This window comes from Oncorhynchus nerka, linkage group LG10 (assembly GCF_034236695.1).
Source record: "Oncorhynchus nerka isolate Pitt River linkage group LG10, Oner_Uvic_2.0, whole genome shotgun sequence".
NCBI classification, from domain to species: Eukaryota; Metazoa; Chordata; class Actinopteri; order Salmoniformes; family Salmonidae; genus Oncorhynchus; species Oncorhynchus nerka.
The window spans coordinates 80,739,884-80,753,616 of NC_088405.1; the positions used below are offsets into that span (position 1 = coordinate 80,739,884).

Genomic DNA, 13,733 nt, shown 5'->3' on the forward strand with positions numbered 1-13,733 from the left:
TTCAGCAACTCTGAAATATCCTGATGAAGGTATTTTCCGAAACACTTTGGTTTTAACAATAACATATGAATTTTTCAAACATACCTCAATTTCTACTACTGAGTTGCTGAATATGTTTTCATCTTCCTTTTGCTGTGCATGCACCTTTGTTTGAAAGCACAGCACCACCCTGTTTCTCTCAATCTCTTTCCTTCAACCCTCTACCCATCTCCTCTTTTCTTTCTGTCTCCCGCCCTCCCAGGTTGGTGAGTGGCATTCGGAGCACGGTCTGTCCATGGAGAGCGATATCAACCTCCTCATCATGGCCGGCACCATCTTCAACACCACCCTCACCATCACCACCATCTTGGTGAGTGCAGCTTCTTTTTTCGCCACACTATTTCAACATTTGCAGGGGTGTATTCATTAGTGCACACTGTAGAAAAAGGTTTTGCAACGGAAAGCGAAAACAACCATTTCTTATTGGACAAGTTCAGGTAGTCCCGCCCCGTTTCAGCCTGTTTGCTTTCGCTCCTAGTGACCACAACACTGTTTTTGGCTCTACTACTTGTTCCTTCTTCTTGTTTTTAATCCATCTGCCAACTCAATTAAGCACAAGCATACCAAGTGTTCCAGACGCTTTCACCGTTGACCTCGGTAGATGAGAGACTGGCGTTTCTTCTTATTTGAGGTACAACCTAATTGGTGCCCTTAAAAAAATAGAAATTCCTCAAGGCTCATTCTCCATGGACTCTGTCTCTTCTTCATTTGCGTTTGCTTGACCTGGTCCACTGGGTATGAAATACCGGCGCATGACTAGAATTTTCTCATCATTTTGTTACATGGAGACAGAAAAATTATCAAATGAACCTCTTCCCTTCAATCAACTATAGATTCAGCCAGAATACTGTAGTTGGTAGCTACTGTTTTTAATTGGTAGACACTGTGTGTGTGTGTGTGTGTGTGTGTGTGTGTGTGTGTGTGTGTGTGTGTGTGTGTGTGTGTGTGTGTGTGTGTGTGTGTGTGTGTGTGTGGCATTGCTATTTGGTTGTCTTGGCTAAATACATAGGCTTACTGTACATGTCCTTCAGCTTGCATATTGATTGACTGGCACAATGGAACCAATAGAATAGTTACGAAACTGCTGACCCCGCCCATATGGCATCCCAGGCAACCTAAAGCAGGCTGCTTCATTACCTCAAGTCTCAAATGAACACAGATGGGAAATGTTGAGTCATTATCTTAATGAAGTGAGTTAAATATATTGTGAATTAACGACTGTGTGTGGCTCATTAAGGGATAACTGAGAGAGAAACGCATTGGCTCAGAGCTTTAATAAAGCAGCCTAGTCAGAAACTGATGGAAACACAGAGAAGAACTGAGGGAGGCCCAAGGGAGGGCATGAGTCATGGTCGAGAGACCTACGAATCACACTAGCACGGTTAGCCTAACACACACACACACACACACTCTCCCATTCTCTTTCTCTCACAGACATGCATACACACGCACACACACACACTCCCTCTCTCACAGGCATGCACACACACGTGCACACCCACTCTCCCATTCTCTTTCTCTCACAGACACGCACATACACTCCCACTCTCTCTCTGACACAGACATGCACACACACGTGCACACCCACTCTCCCATTCTCTTTCTCTCACAGACACGCACATACACTCCCACTCTCTCTCTGACACAGACATGCATACACACGCACACACTCCCTCTTTCTCACAGACACAGGCATGCACATGCACGCACACACTCTCCCATTCTCTTTCTCTCACAGACACGCACACACTCCCTCTCTCTCACAGACACAGGCATGCACATGCACGCACACACTCTCCCATTCTCTTTCTCTCACAGACACGCACACACACTCCCACTCTCTCTCTGACACAGGCATGCACACCACACACCACACACACACACAAGGTTACATCAGTTTGAAGCCTCTTGCAAGATAGCTATTATTTGGTGCTGAGTCTGAACCATGCAAATACACTCAATCACCCTACACACATTCATATTCAGAGTGTTAATATTCACATGTACAGGGTTGCAGGTTTGATTGCAGGGTACAGCGAAAATATTAGACTTCGAGCTCCAACATGCAGGATTAAGTGAAATAAAATGAGGAAAATAGTCATAAAAACAACAATATAAATAGCACGATACATAATACATACATAATGACAGCTTAGTGGCAGTGATGAATAAATAAATATCCATTGGGGTGGAGGCAGATTAGACTGTTGAGGGGGTGGAATGACCATAGGGGGAGCAGCAGCATGACCATTGAGTAAAAACAAAACAAAATTATTATATATTTTTTTAGATATTTTTTTATTTTATTTAACCTTTTATTTAACCAGGAAAATCCCATTTGACACACAGTCTCTTTTTCAAGGGAGGCCAGGCCAAGATGGCAACAACAATCAATACATTAAATAATTAGAACATATAACAATATGATACAGCCTAAAAAGCATTTACACTTCTCTGTAACAGTCTCCCATCAATATTTTAAATGCATTCAGTGGCACTAACATATCTAGATGAAACATGGATTGTAGATTATTCCATGCGTCTGGTGAACAAGAAGAGAAGGCAGTCTTGTCTAATACTGTGAATGTCCTGGGGACTTTAAGTAGCAACCACCTAGCAGACCAGGTATGGTAACTGCTGGTGGTGAAGGAGACCAGACTACAGAGTAGTTAAAGAGGGAGTTTACCCAAAAGGGCTTTGTAGATTAACACATATTTGTATCTTTCTGTGCATATAAAGTGAGGTCCAACCTACCATTTGGTACAATGTGCAATGGTGGGTGAGTGACTTGGAATTTGTAATAAAGCGCAAGGATACATGATAAACAGAGTCCAGTCTCTGTAAGACGGAGGAGGTTGCATGCATATACAACAAGTCACCATAATCAATTACAGAGAGAAGTGGCCTGAACAAGCTTCTTTCTAGCCATAAGCGGGAAGCAAGCCTTATTACAAAAATTAAAAAACAAATTTCAATTTAAGCTTTGTCACAAGATTATCCACATATCAACAACTGTGACAGTGATGAATGTTGTTTTGGTGGGGGAGAGGGCAGCAGGAGAAAGAATGTCCATAAGGGGAGCAGCAGGTAAGGTAAATGAGAGTTGAGTGTGTGGGCGGGCGGGTAAATTTCCATGAGGGGGAGTAAATGAGGGGTGAGGGAGGGTCCATAAGGGGGGTAGTGGCTATTCAGCAGCCTAATGGTCTGAAGGGTCGAAACTATTGGCCAGTCTTTCAGTTTTTGCCATGATGCTCCTGTACTGCCCCCATCTGAATGATTAAAGTGGGGATAACAGGACATGGCTTGGGCGCTGGGGTCCCTGAAGACCTTGTTGGCCTTCCTGCGACACCTGGTGCGTGGGGTTAGACCATTTCGGTGTCTCTGAGATGTGTATGCCAAGGAATTTGAAGCTATTGACCAGCTCCACAGCGGCCCCGTTGATGAGGATGGGGATGTGTCCAGCCTGGTTCCACAATCAGCTCCTTTCTTTTGCTAACGTTGAGGGAGAGGTTGTTTCCCTGATACCATGTTATCAGAGTACCTATCTCCTCCCTGTAGGCTGTCTTGTCATTGTTGGTGATCAGGCCTACTGTTATATCGTCAGCGAACTTGATGACGGAGTTGGAACTGTGTGAGGCCACGCAGTTGTGGGTACAGGGAGTACAGGAGGGGACTGAGGACGCAGCCTTGTGGGGCCCCCGTGTTGAGGACCAGTGTCAAGGAAGTAATGTTGCCTACCTTCACCACCTGGGGGTGGCCCGTCAAAGTCCAGGACCCAGTTGCATAGGGAGGAGTTCTGACCCAGGGTTCTGAGCTTTGTAATGAGCTTATAAGCCACTATGGTATTGAAGGCCAAGCTGTAGTCGATGAGCAGCGTCCTCACATAAGTATGCATTCCTTTTGTCCAGGTGTGTAAGGGCAGTGTGCAGTGCAATACTATTGCATCATCCATGGATCTGTCAGGGCGGTAGGCGGATTGGAGAGGGTCGAACGTGTCGGGGAGGGAGGAGTGATATGGTCTTTGACTAACCTCTCGAAGCACTTCATGATGACGGAAGCACTTCGTGATGACACACCAGTGCATGCGAATTCACATTAACACATGCACAAACTGCCCCCCCCTGCACACACACACACACACACACACATACACACACATCTCAGCTTGCACCAGTCTGATGCCCCTTCATGCAGGAGAACCCCTACGTGATGCTGAGGTCCGAACACCAGGCCCTGGAGGGCAACGAGCGCTACGAAGGATTTTGTGTAGACATGCTGCGAGAGCTGGCCGAGCTGCTGCACTTCAGCTACCGTCTGCGGCTGGTGGCGGACGGCGTGTACGGCGTGCCCAGTGCCAACGGCACCTGGACGGGCATGGTGGGTGAGCTCATCTCTAGGGTGAGCACTGAGTGAGTGTTGCAGTGTGATTGTGGCTAAAAATCTTCTCCCTCTCTATTCACTTATGTTTGTATAGTAAGGGTAAGGTGATGTCTTGATGTCACAGGTACTGCAGTCACAAGTTATACCACCTGTAGGTAGTAGAAGATAAATGATATAAAAACCCTGTTGTAGTGTTATTGTTTCATACCCAGCCATCACCTGTGTCTCAAGACGTCTTAAAACATGGTGATGGCTGAGTATGTTTTTGCTGATTACACAAGATATGTTTACTACTCATCCTCCTGAAATAGTCATTGGAAGGGGATTGTCCTTTAAAGATAACATTCCAGATAACGGATAATAAACACACATTCATGTTAGGATCCAAACAAGATATCTTGATTTTTAATTGAATCTGAATGAAGAATCAAGATATTGTGAATTAGCTGTTGAGGTGCAACAGCCTTCAGAAAGTATTTATAACCTTTGACTTACTCCACATTACAGCCTGAATGCAAAATGTATTAAATATGTTTTTCTTACCCATCTACACACAATACCCCATAATGACAAAGTGAAAACATGTTTAGACATTTTTGCAAATTTATTGAAAATGAAATATCACGTTTACAGAAGTATTCACAGCCCTTTGCCATGACACTCCAGATTGATCTCAGGTGTATCTAATTTCCTTTGACCATCCTTGATGTCACTACAACTTGACTGGAGTCCCCTGTGGCCAATTTCATTGTTTGGACATGATTTAAAAAGAAACACACCTGTCTATATAAGGTCCCACAGTTGACAGTGCATGTCAGAGTGGAAACTATACCATGAAGTCCAAGGAACTGTCTGTAGAGCTCAGAGAAATGTGCTTCATCACAATTCTTTCTGGGGAAGGGTATAAAACAATTTCTAGAGTGTTCACATTTTCTAAGAGCACAGTGGTCTCTATCATTGGGAAATTGAAAAAATATGTTACTACCCAGACTGTCTAAAGCTGCCCACCGACCAAACTGGGCAACCGGGCAAGAAGGACCTTGATCAGGGAGGTGCTAAGAACACAATCACCAACCCTACTGTGAAGCATGATGGTGGCAGCATCATGATATGGGGAAGTCTTTCGGCGGCATGGACTAGGAGACTGGTAAGGATAGAGGGAACAATGAATGGAGCCTGCTTCAGAGTGCAAACGACCTTTGACTGGGGGCAAAGATATACGTTCCAACATGACAATGACCCCAAGCATACAGCCAAAGCAATGCTGCAATGGCTTCAGAACAAGAATCTGAAAGCCCAGACTTGAATTCCCATTGAAAATCTGTGGAAAGACTTGAAGATTGCTGTTCACCACCGCTCCCCATCTAACTTAAAGAAGAAAGTCCCCAAAGCTGATACAGACATAACCAAGATAGCTCAATGCTGTAATTGCCACCAAAGGTGCTTCTACAAAGTATTGACTCGGTGTTAATACTTATGTAAATGAGATATTTCTGTATTTAATTTTCCACAAATTTGCAAAAATGTCTAAACATGTTTTCACTAAGTCATTATGGGGTATTGTGTGTGTGTGTGTGTGTGTGTGTGTGTGTGTGTGTGTGTGTGTGTGTGTGTGTGTGTGTGTGTGTGTGTAGGTGGGTGAGAAAACCCCCAATGTAATCCATTTTGAAATAAGGCTGTAATAAGTCAAGGGGTATGAATACTTTATGATGAAGACACTGTATACATTGCAGTATATAGTTGATACCGTCCACCACTCCTTCCAATTTTTGTAGAGAAATTCCAATTTGGAGGAAAATTTCAGAGTTGAGGGAAATTCAGATTTGAGGAGATGACGGAGGATAAAGAAGAGAAGGACGGGGACGTCAGTAGGACTTTGTCCTCTGCCTCAATCTCTCCACTTATTGGCCCAGGTCTCTGTAATATCACTGAAGCCTTTATGGACACATCCTTTAATGAGCAGACCTGTGTTCAAATACTATTTTAAATCATTTCAAACTCTTTATCTTTGCTTGAATGTTTGCCTGATGCAATGGAACCAATAGAATAGCCCCAAAACTGTAAACCCTGCCCATCTATGATCACTAGGCAGGCTAGAGCAAACTCTCAAAGTATATGAACATTTTAAAATGGTATTTGAACCCAGGTCTGATACTAAGATCTATGGGGGTCACTGCTTTGCACTTTCATTTGCTACCCACTGCACTGTGTGTGTGTGTTGTCATTTGTGATCCATTCCAATGGGAGGCCATGGGAATTTTTACTGCCTCATGGAAACTGCACTAGGGTAACAGTATGGCTACGCCCCAAATGGCACTTATGGGGCCCTGGTAAAAAGTACTACACTACATTTGAAGTCAGAAGTTTACGTACACTTAGGTTGGATTCATTGAAACTCGTTTTTCAACCACTCTACAAATTTCTTGTTAACTAACTATACTTTTGGCAAGTCGGATAGGACATCTACTTTGTGCATGACACAAGTATTTTTTTCAACAATTGTTTACAGACAGATTATTTCACTTATAATTCACTGTATCACAATTTCAGTGGGTCAGAAGTTTACATACACTAAGTTGTGCCTTTAAACAGCTTGGAAAATTCCATCATGGCTTTAGAAGCTTCTGTTAGGCTAGTTGACATCATTTGAGTCAATTGGAGGTGTACCTGTGGATGTATTTCAAGGCCTACCTTCAAACTCAGTTCCTCTTTGCTTGACATCATGGGAAAATCAAAAGAAATCAGGCAAAAATTGTAGACCTCCACATGTCTGGTTCTTCCTTGGGAGCAATTTCCAAATGCCTGAAGGTACCATGTTCATCTGTACAAACAACTGTATGCAAGTATAGACACCATGGGACTACTCAGCCATCATACCCCTCAGGAAGGAGACGCATTCTGTCTGAATGTACTTTGGTGTGAAAAGTGCAAATCAATCCCAGAACAACAGCAAAGGACCTTGTGAAGATGCTGGAGGAAACGGGTACAAAAGTATCGATATCCACAGAAAAACGAGTCCTATATTAACATAACCTGAAAGGCCGCTCAGCAAGGAAGAAGCCACTGCTCCAAAACCGCCATAAAAAGCCAGACTACGGTTTGCAACTGCACCTAGGAACAAAGATCATACTTTATGGAGAAATGTCCTCTGGTCTGATGAAACAAAAATAGAACTGTTTGGCCATTATGACCATCATTTTATGTTTGGATGAAAAGGGGGGAGGCTTACAAGCCGAAGAACACCATCCCAACTGTGAAGCAGCTTTGCTGCAGGAGGGATTGGTGCACTTCACAAGATAGGTTGCATCATGTGTAAGGAAAATTGTGTATATATTGAAACAACATCTCAAGACATCAGTCAGGAAGTTAAAGCGTGATCGTAAATGGGTCTTCCAAATAGACAATGACCCTAAGCATACTTCCAACGTTGTGCAAAAATGGCTTAAGAAGTCACTGTATTGGAGTGGCCATCACAAAGCCCTGACCTCAATCATACAGAATTTTTTTTCGGCAGAACTGAAAAAGCGTGTGTGAGCAAAGAGGCCTACAAACCTGATTCAGTTACACCAGCTCTGTCGGGAGGAATGTGCCAAAATTCACCCAACTTATTGTGGGAGGCTTGTGGAAGGCTACCCGAAACATTTTGATCCAAGTTAAACAATTTAAAGGCAATGCTACCAAATACTAATTGAGTGTAGGTTAACTTCTGACCCACTGGGAATGTGATGAAAGAAATAAAAGCTGAAATAAATCATTCTCTCTACTATTATTCTGACATTTCACATTCTTAAAATAAAGTGGTGCTCCTAACTGACCTAAGACAGGGAATTTTTACTAGGATTAAATGTCAGGAATTGTGAAAAACTGAATTTAAATGTATTTGGCTAAGGTGTATGTAAACTTCTGACTTCAACTGTATATAGGTAATGAGGTTCCATTTGGGACACAGCTTATGTATATACTGTATGTGTTCTATTTGGCACATGTATAATGCTGCCACAGGAATGTAATAGATGGTCATGGTGGTTATGATGATGAACCTGATAATTGCTTTGGCTTTATTTATTTGAATGGTTTTAAGAATGAGCCAAGGAAACTTAGTTTGACCCCTCTTCATCGATGAATGGGTTGTTTTATAAGATTTTGACGTCAGTCCAAGTATCAGTAGAAACATTTTGAAATGTTTTGAAATATAAACCATGCCTCAAGGTCCACTACACTGCTGGGTTGTGTTTTATTAGAGCATGCAATGGAAACTGTTTTGCAACAGAAAATAAAAATGAAAGTTTATTTTTGGGCAATTATAGGTAGTCTCTCCCTGTTTCAGTCTGGTTTCTTCCATTTGATGCCGAATGAACATGACCCTGGTTTTCATCTGTCCCCTGTAATTAGGGACTAATTCAGAATTAGGTCACCAAATAAATGAATTCTCTGGCCAATTAATGACATAAATGAACTTACCAGGGAGCAAAGATCACCGGCTCTACTTAGATTCTTGAGGCCTGGATTTTGAATAACCTTCTACACACATTTAGCAGACACTTTTATCCAAAGCGACTTAGTGGTGCATTTTTCTGTGTGGGTGGGCCCCAGCAGGAATCGAACCCACAATCCTGACGTTTCATGTGCCACTAACTGAGCCACACAGGACCAGTTTGCCGTATTTACCTTTCGCTAAACTGCAGTAGGCTAACACTGCAGTTGGCTAAATGTTATCTCTTCCAGAAAGCTGACCTGGCTGTAGCGGGGCTCACCATCACCTCAGAGAGAGAGAAGGTCATTGACTTCTCCAAACCCTTCATGACCCTGGGCATCAGCATCATGTACACAGCACACATGGTGAGACACACACACACACCTACACACACACACAAAAACCATGCTTAGAGAACATGTTAAACAATGGTAACCAACTTTAGTCCAGGAGGAAATATAGAATGAAGTTGCCCCTAGACTCTGATCTTGGGTCAGTTTTTTTTGCAGCTGATCCTAGATCAGTTCTCAAACTGTGTGCAAAAATATTTGAGACTCAAAATTGAGCTCAGGTGCATCCTGATTCCATAGATTTTTATTTATTTAACTAGGCAAGTCAATTAAGAACAAATTCTTAATTACAATGACGGCCTACTGGGGAACAATGGATTAACTGCCTTGTTCAGGTGCAGAATGACAGATTTTTATATTGTCAGCTCAGGGATTCTATCCAGCAACCTTTCGGTTACTGGCCCAACGCTTCAACCACTAGGCTACCTGCAGCCCCCATTGATCATCATTAAGATGTTCCTACAACTTGATTAAAAGTCCACCTGTGATAAATTCAATTGATTGGACATGATTTCAAAAGGTACACATCTGTCTAAATAAGGTCCCACAGTTAACAGTGCATGTCAGACCAAAAACCAAGGCATGAGGTCGAAGGAATTGTCCGTTGAGCTCCGAGACAGTATTGTGTCGAGGCACAGATCTGGGGAAGGCAAATGTCTGCAGCATTGAAGGTCCCCAATAACACAGTGGCCTCCATCATAAATGTTAACAGCATTGAAGGTCCCCAATAACACAGTGGCCTCCTTCCAGTCTGGAACCACCAAGACTCTTCCTAGAGCTGGCCGCCTGGCCACAGTTCCCCTTTGGAGATGGGATAATCTTCCAGAAGGACAACCATCTCTGCAGCACTCCACCAATCAGGCCTTTATGGTAGAGTGAAGCCACTCTTTAGCAAAAGGCACATGACAGCCTGCTTGGAGGCACTAAAGGACTCTCAGACCATGAGAAACAAGATTCTCTGGTCTGATGAAACCAACATTGAACTCTTTGGCCTGAATGTCTGGAGGAAACCTGGCACCATCCCTACGGTGAAATATGGAGGTGACAGCATCATGCTGTGGGGATGTTTTTCAGCAGCAGGAACTGGGAGACTAGTCAGGATCGAGGGAAAGATGAACAGAGAAAAGTACAGGGAGATCCTTGATGAAAACCTGCTCCAGAGTGCTTAGGACCTCAGGCTGGGGCGAAGGTTCACCTTCCAACAGGGCAAGGACCCTAAGCACACAGCAAAGACAACGCAGGAGTGACTTCGAGTGGCCCTGCCAGTGTCGGGACTTGAACCCAATCGAACATCTCTGGAGAGACCTGAAAATAGCTGAGCAGCATCACTCCCCATCCAACCTTACAGAGCTTGAGAGGATCTGCACAGAATAATGGGAGAAACTCTCCAAATACAGGTGTGCCAAGCTTGTAGCATCATACCCAAGAAGACTCAAGGCTGTAATTGCTGCAAAGGTGCTTCAACAAAGTACTGAGTAAAAGGTCTGAATATTATGTAAATGTAATATTTCATTATTTAACTTTTTATTTTATTTTTAATATCGACAAACCTGTTTTGCTTCGTCATTATGGGGTATTGTATGTAGATTGATGAGGGGGGGAACTATTTAATCAATTTTAGAATAAGGCTGTAGCATAACAAAATGTTGAACAAGTCAAGGGGTCTTAATACTTTCCGAATGCACTGTATGTATATATATTTTTTACTCTTCTTGTCATAGTAGAATGCATAAGGTACAATTCAAAATTGGGCAGTGCATCATCAGTTCCTCTTGTCATGTTAGTCATTGCATACCTTAGAGAGCTATTTATAACTTTTCAGAAATGTCCAGATCAACTAGCCCATGTCAGCTAACGTTTTTCTATTTCGTTTTTTTTAGCCCATATATATTGCCGCAATTTTTTTGGTCACTTAAATATCACATCAATTCACCTTACACATGACAAGATGTGTAGAATTGCAGGAAATACGGTTTAAACCTGCAAAATTTTACACAATTCTTGAACCGTGCTTGTGCCCATGGAAATAGACATGACTATGTTCCTCATTGCTGGAAGAGGGGCCCCGAGTGAAAAAGTTTGGAATCCCTGTCCTAGATCATATTGCAACTTCTACCCGGAGCATCCTGGAGAGCCTACAGGTAGTGCAGCCTTTTCTTCTAGCCTAGTGCTAACACACCAGCTTTGAATCATCAACTAATTCTCAAGACCTTGATTGGGTGAATCCAGTGTGAGAGTTCTGGGGTGGAACACAACCCTGCACACCCTGAAGTTCTCCAGGACCAGGGTTGGTGACAATTGGGCTCTCCAGGTTGGTGGCAACTGTTGTTAGAGGCGCTAGATCATAAGACTGACTCATAAATGTAATATATGACTATGCTGAAACTTTGAGTGTACCCCAATTCATTGTTTCCCATCAACCATATCAATGAGTGAATAGAACTATCCTGGCAACTGTTGAATCTCCATGGAATTGCTTTATAGCCTGGTGGATCCAGACTGAACACTACTTTCACTATTTGTTTCACTCCGCTTATCAGTCTGGCTTCAAAACAATAGATGGGCGAAGTGAAAACATAGTGAACGTAGGTACTGTCCAAGCTAAATGATTTATGTTCTTGCTTCTTTAGGCACGTCGACCAGGCTACTGGTCCTTCCTAGACCCATTCTCTCCAGGCGTATGGCTCTTCATGCTGCTGGCCTACCTGATCGTCAGCTGTGTGCTCTTCCTGGTGGCCAGGTAAGTGTGCAGCTCAACACTGACACCTACAGATGCGGTCATACTGTACAGTTGAAGTCGGAAGTTTACATACACTTAGGTTGGATTCATTAAAAATATTTTTTCAACCACTCCACAAATGTCTTGTTAACAAACTATAGTTTTGGCAAGTCGGTAAGGACATCTACTTTGTGCATGACACAAGTAATTTTTCCAACAATTGTTTACAGACAGATTATTTCACTTATAATTCACTGTATCACAATTCCAGTGAGTCAGAAGTTTACATACACTAAGTTGACTGTGCCTTTAAACAGCTTGAAAAATTCCAGAACATTATGTCATGGCTTTTGAAGCTTCTGATAGGCTAATTGACATAATTTGAGTCAATTGGAGGTGTACCTGTGGATGTATTTCAAGGCCTACCTTCAAACTCAGTGCCTCTTTGCTTGACATCATGGGAAAATCAAAAGAAATCAGGCAATACCTCAGAAAAGAATTGTAGACCTCCAGAAGTCTGGTTCATCCTTAGAAGCAATTTCCAAACGCCTGAAGGTACCACGTTCATCTGTACAAACAACAGTACGCAAGTATAAACGCCATGGGACCACGCAGCCTTAATACCGCTCAGGAAGGAGACGCGATCTGTCTCCTAGATATGAACGTACTTTGGTTAGAAAAGGGCAAATCAATCCCAGAACAGCAAAGGTCCTTGTGAAGATGCTGGAGGTACAAAAGTATCTATATCCACAGTAAAACAAGTCCTATATCAACATAACCTGAAAGGCCACTCGGCAAGGAAGAAGCCACTGCTCCAAAACCGCCATAAAAAAAGCCAGACTATGGTTTGCAACTGCACATGGAGACAAAGATTGTACTTTTCGGAGAAATGTCCTCTGGTCTGATGAAACAAAAATAGAACTGTTTGGCCATCATTATGAGGAAAAAGGGGGAGGCTAAAAGGGGGGCTTGCAAGCCGAAGAACACAATCCCAACCGTGAAGCACAGGGGTGGCCGCATCATGTTGTGGGGGTGCTTTGCTGCAGGAGGGACTGGTGCACTTCACAAAATAGATGGCTTCATGAGGAAGGAAAATTGTGGATATATTTAAGCAACCTCTCAAGACATCAGTCAGGAAGTTAAAGCTTGGTCACAAATGGGTCTTCCAAAGTTGTGGCAAAATAGCTTAAGGACAACAAAGTCAAGGTATTGGAGAGGCCATCACAAAGCCCTGACCTCAATCCTACAGAAAATGTGTGGACAGAACTGAAAAAGCGTGTGTGAGCAAGGAGACCTACAAACCTGACTCAGTTACACTAGCTCTGTCAGGAGGAATGGGACAAAATTCACCCAACTTATTGTTGGAAGCTTGTGGAAGGCTACCCAAAACATTTGACCCAATTTAAAGGCAATGCTACCAAATACTAATTGAGTGTATGTAAACTTCTGACCCATTGGGAATGTGATGAAAGAAATAAAAGCTGAAATAAGTCACTCTACTATTATTCTGAAATTTCACATTCTTAAAATAAAGTGGTGATCCTAACTGACCTAAGACAGGGAATTTTTACGAGGATTAAATGTCAGGAATTGTGAAAAACTGAGTTTAAATGTATTTGGCTAAGGTGTATGTAAACTTCCGACTTCAACTGTATGTACTGGCACCCTTGCATGATTCACTATTTATTCTAAAATAGGTTGAAATTGAAAAAGCATTGGATGTTGACACGTTTGATTTACAACTACACAGGACACACACAAATGTATCTAA

At 42.7% G+C, this 13,733-nt stretch overlaps 1 protein-coding gene across 3 annotated transcripts in view; it reads left to right on the plus strand.

The window, feature by feature from the left end:
* LOC115136097 (glutamate receptor ionotropic, kainate 4-like) overlaps positions 1 to 13,733 on the plus strand; it is a 68,876-nt gene that overhangs the window by 50,424 nt on the left and 4,719 nt on the right. For 2 of the 3 annotated variants that reach the window (XM_029671519.2, XM_029671517.2), the window contains 4 exons: positions 242 to 349; positions 4,234 to 4,437; positions 9,145 to 9,258; positions 11,874 to 11,983. In XM_029671519.2, the coding sequence (XP_029527379.2) occupies positions 242 to 349; positions 4,234 to 4,437; positions 9,145 to 9,258; positions 11,874 to 11,983 (536 nt within the window). The remainder of the gene's footprint in view (positions 1 to 241; positions 350 to 4,233; positions 4,438 to 9,144; positions 9,259 to 11,873; positions 11,984 to 13,733) is intronic. The other variant, XM_029671518.2, reaches the window with a different exon arrangement.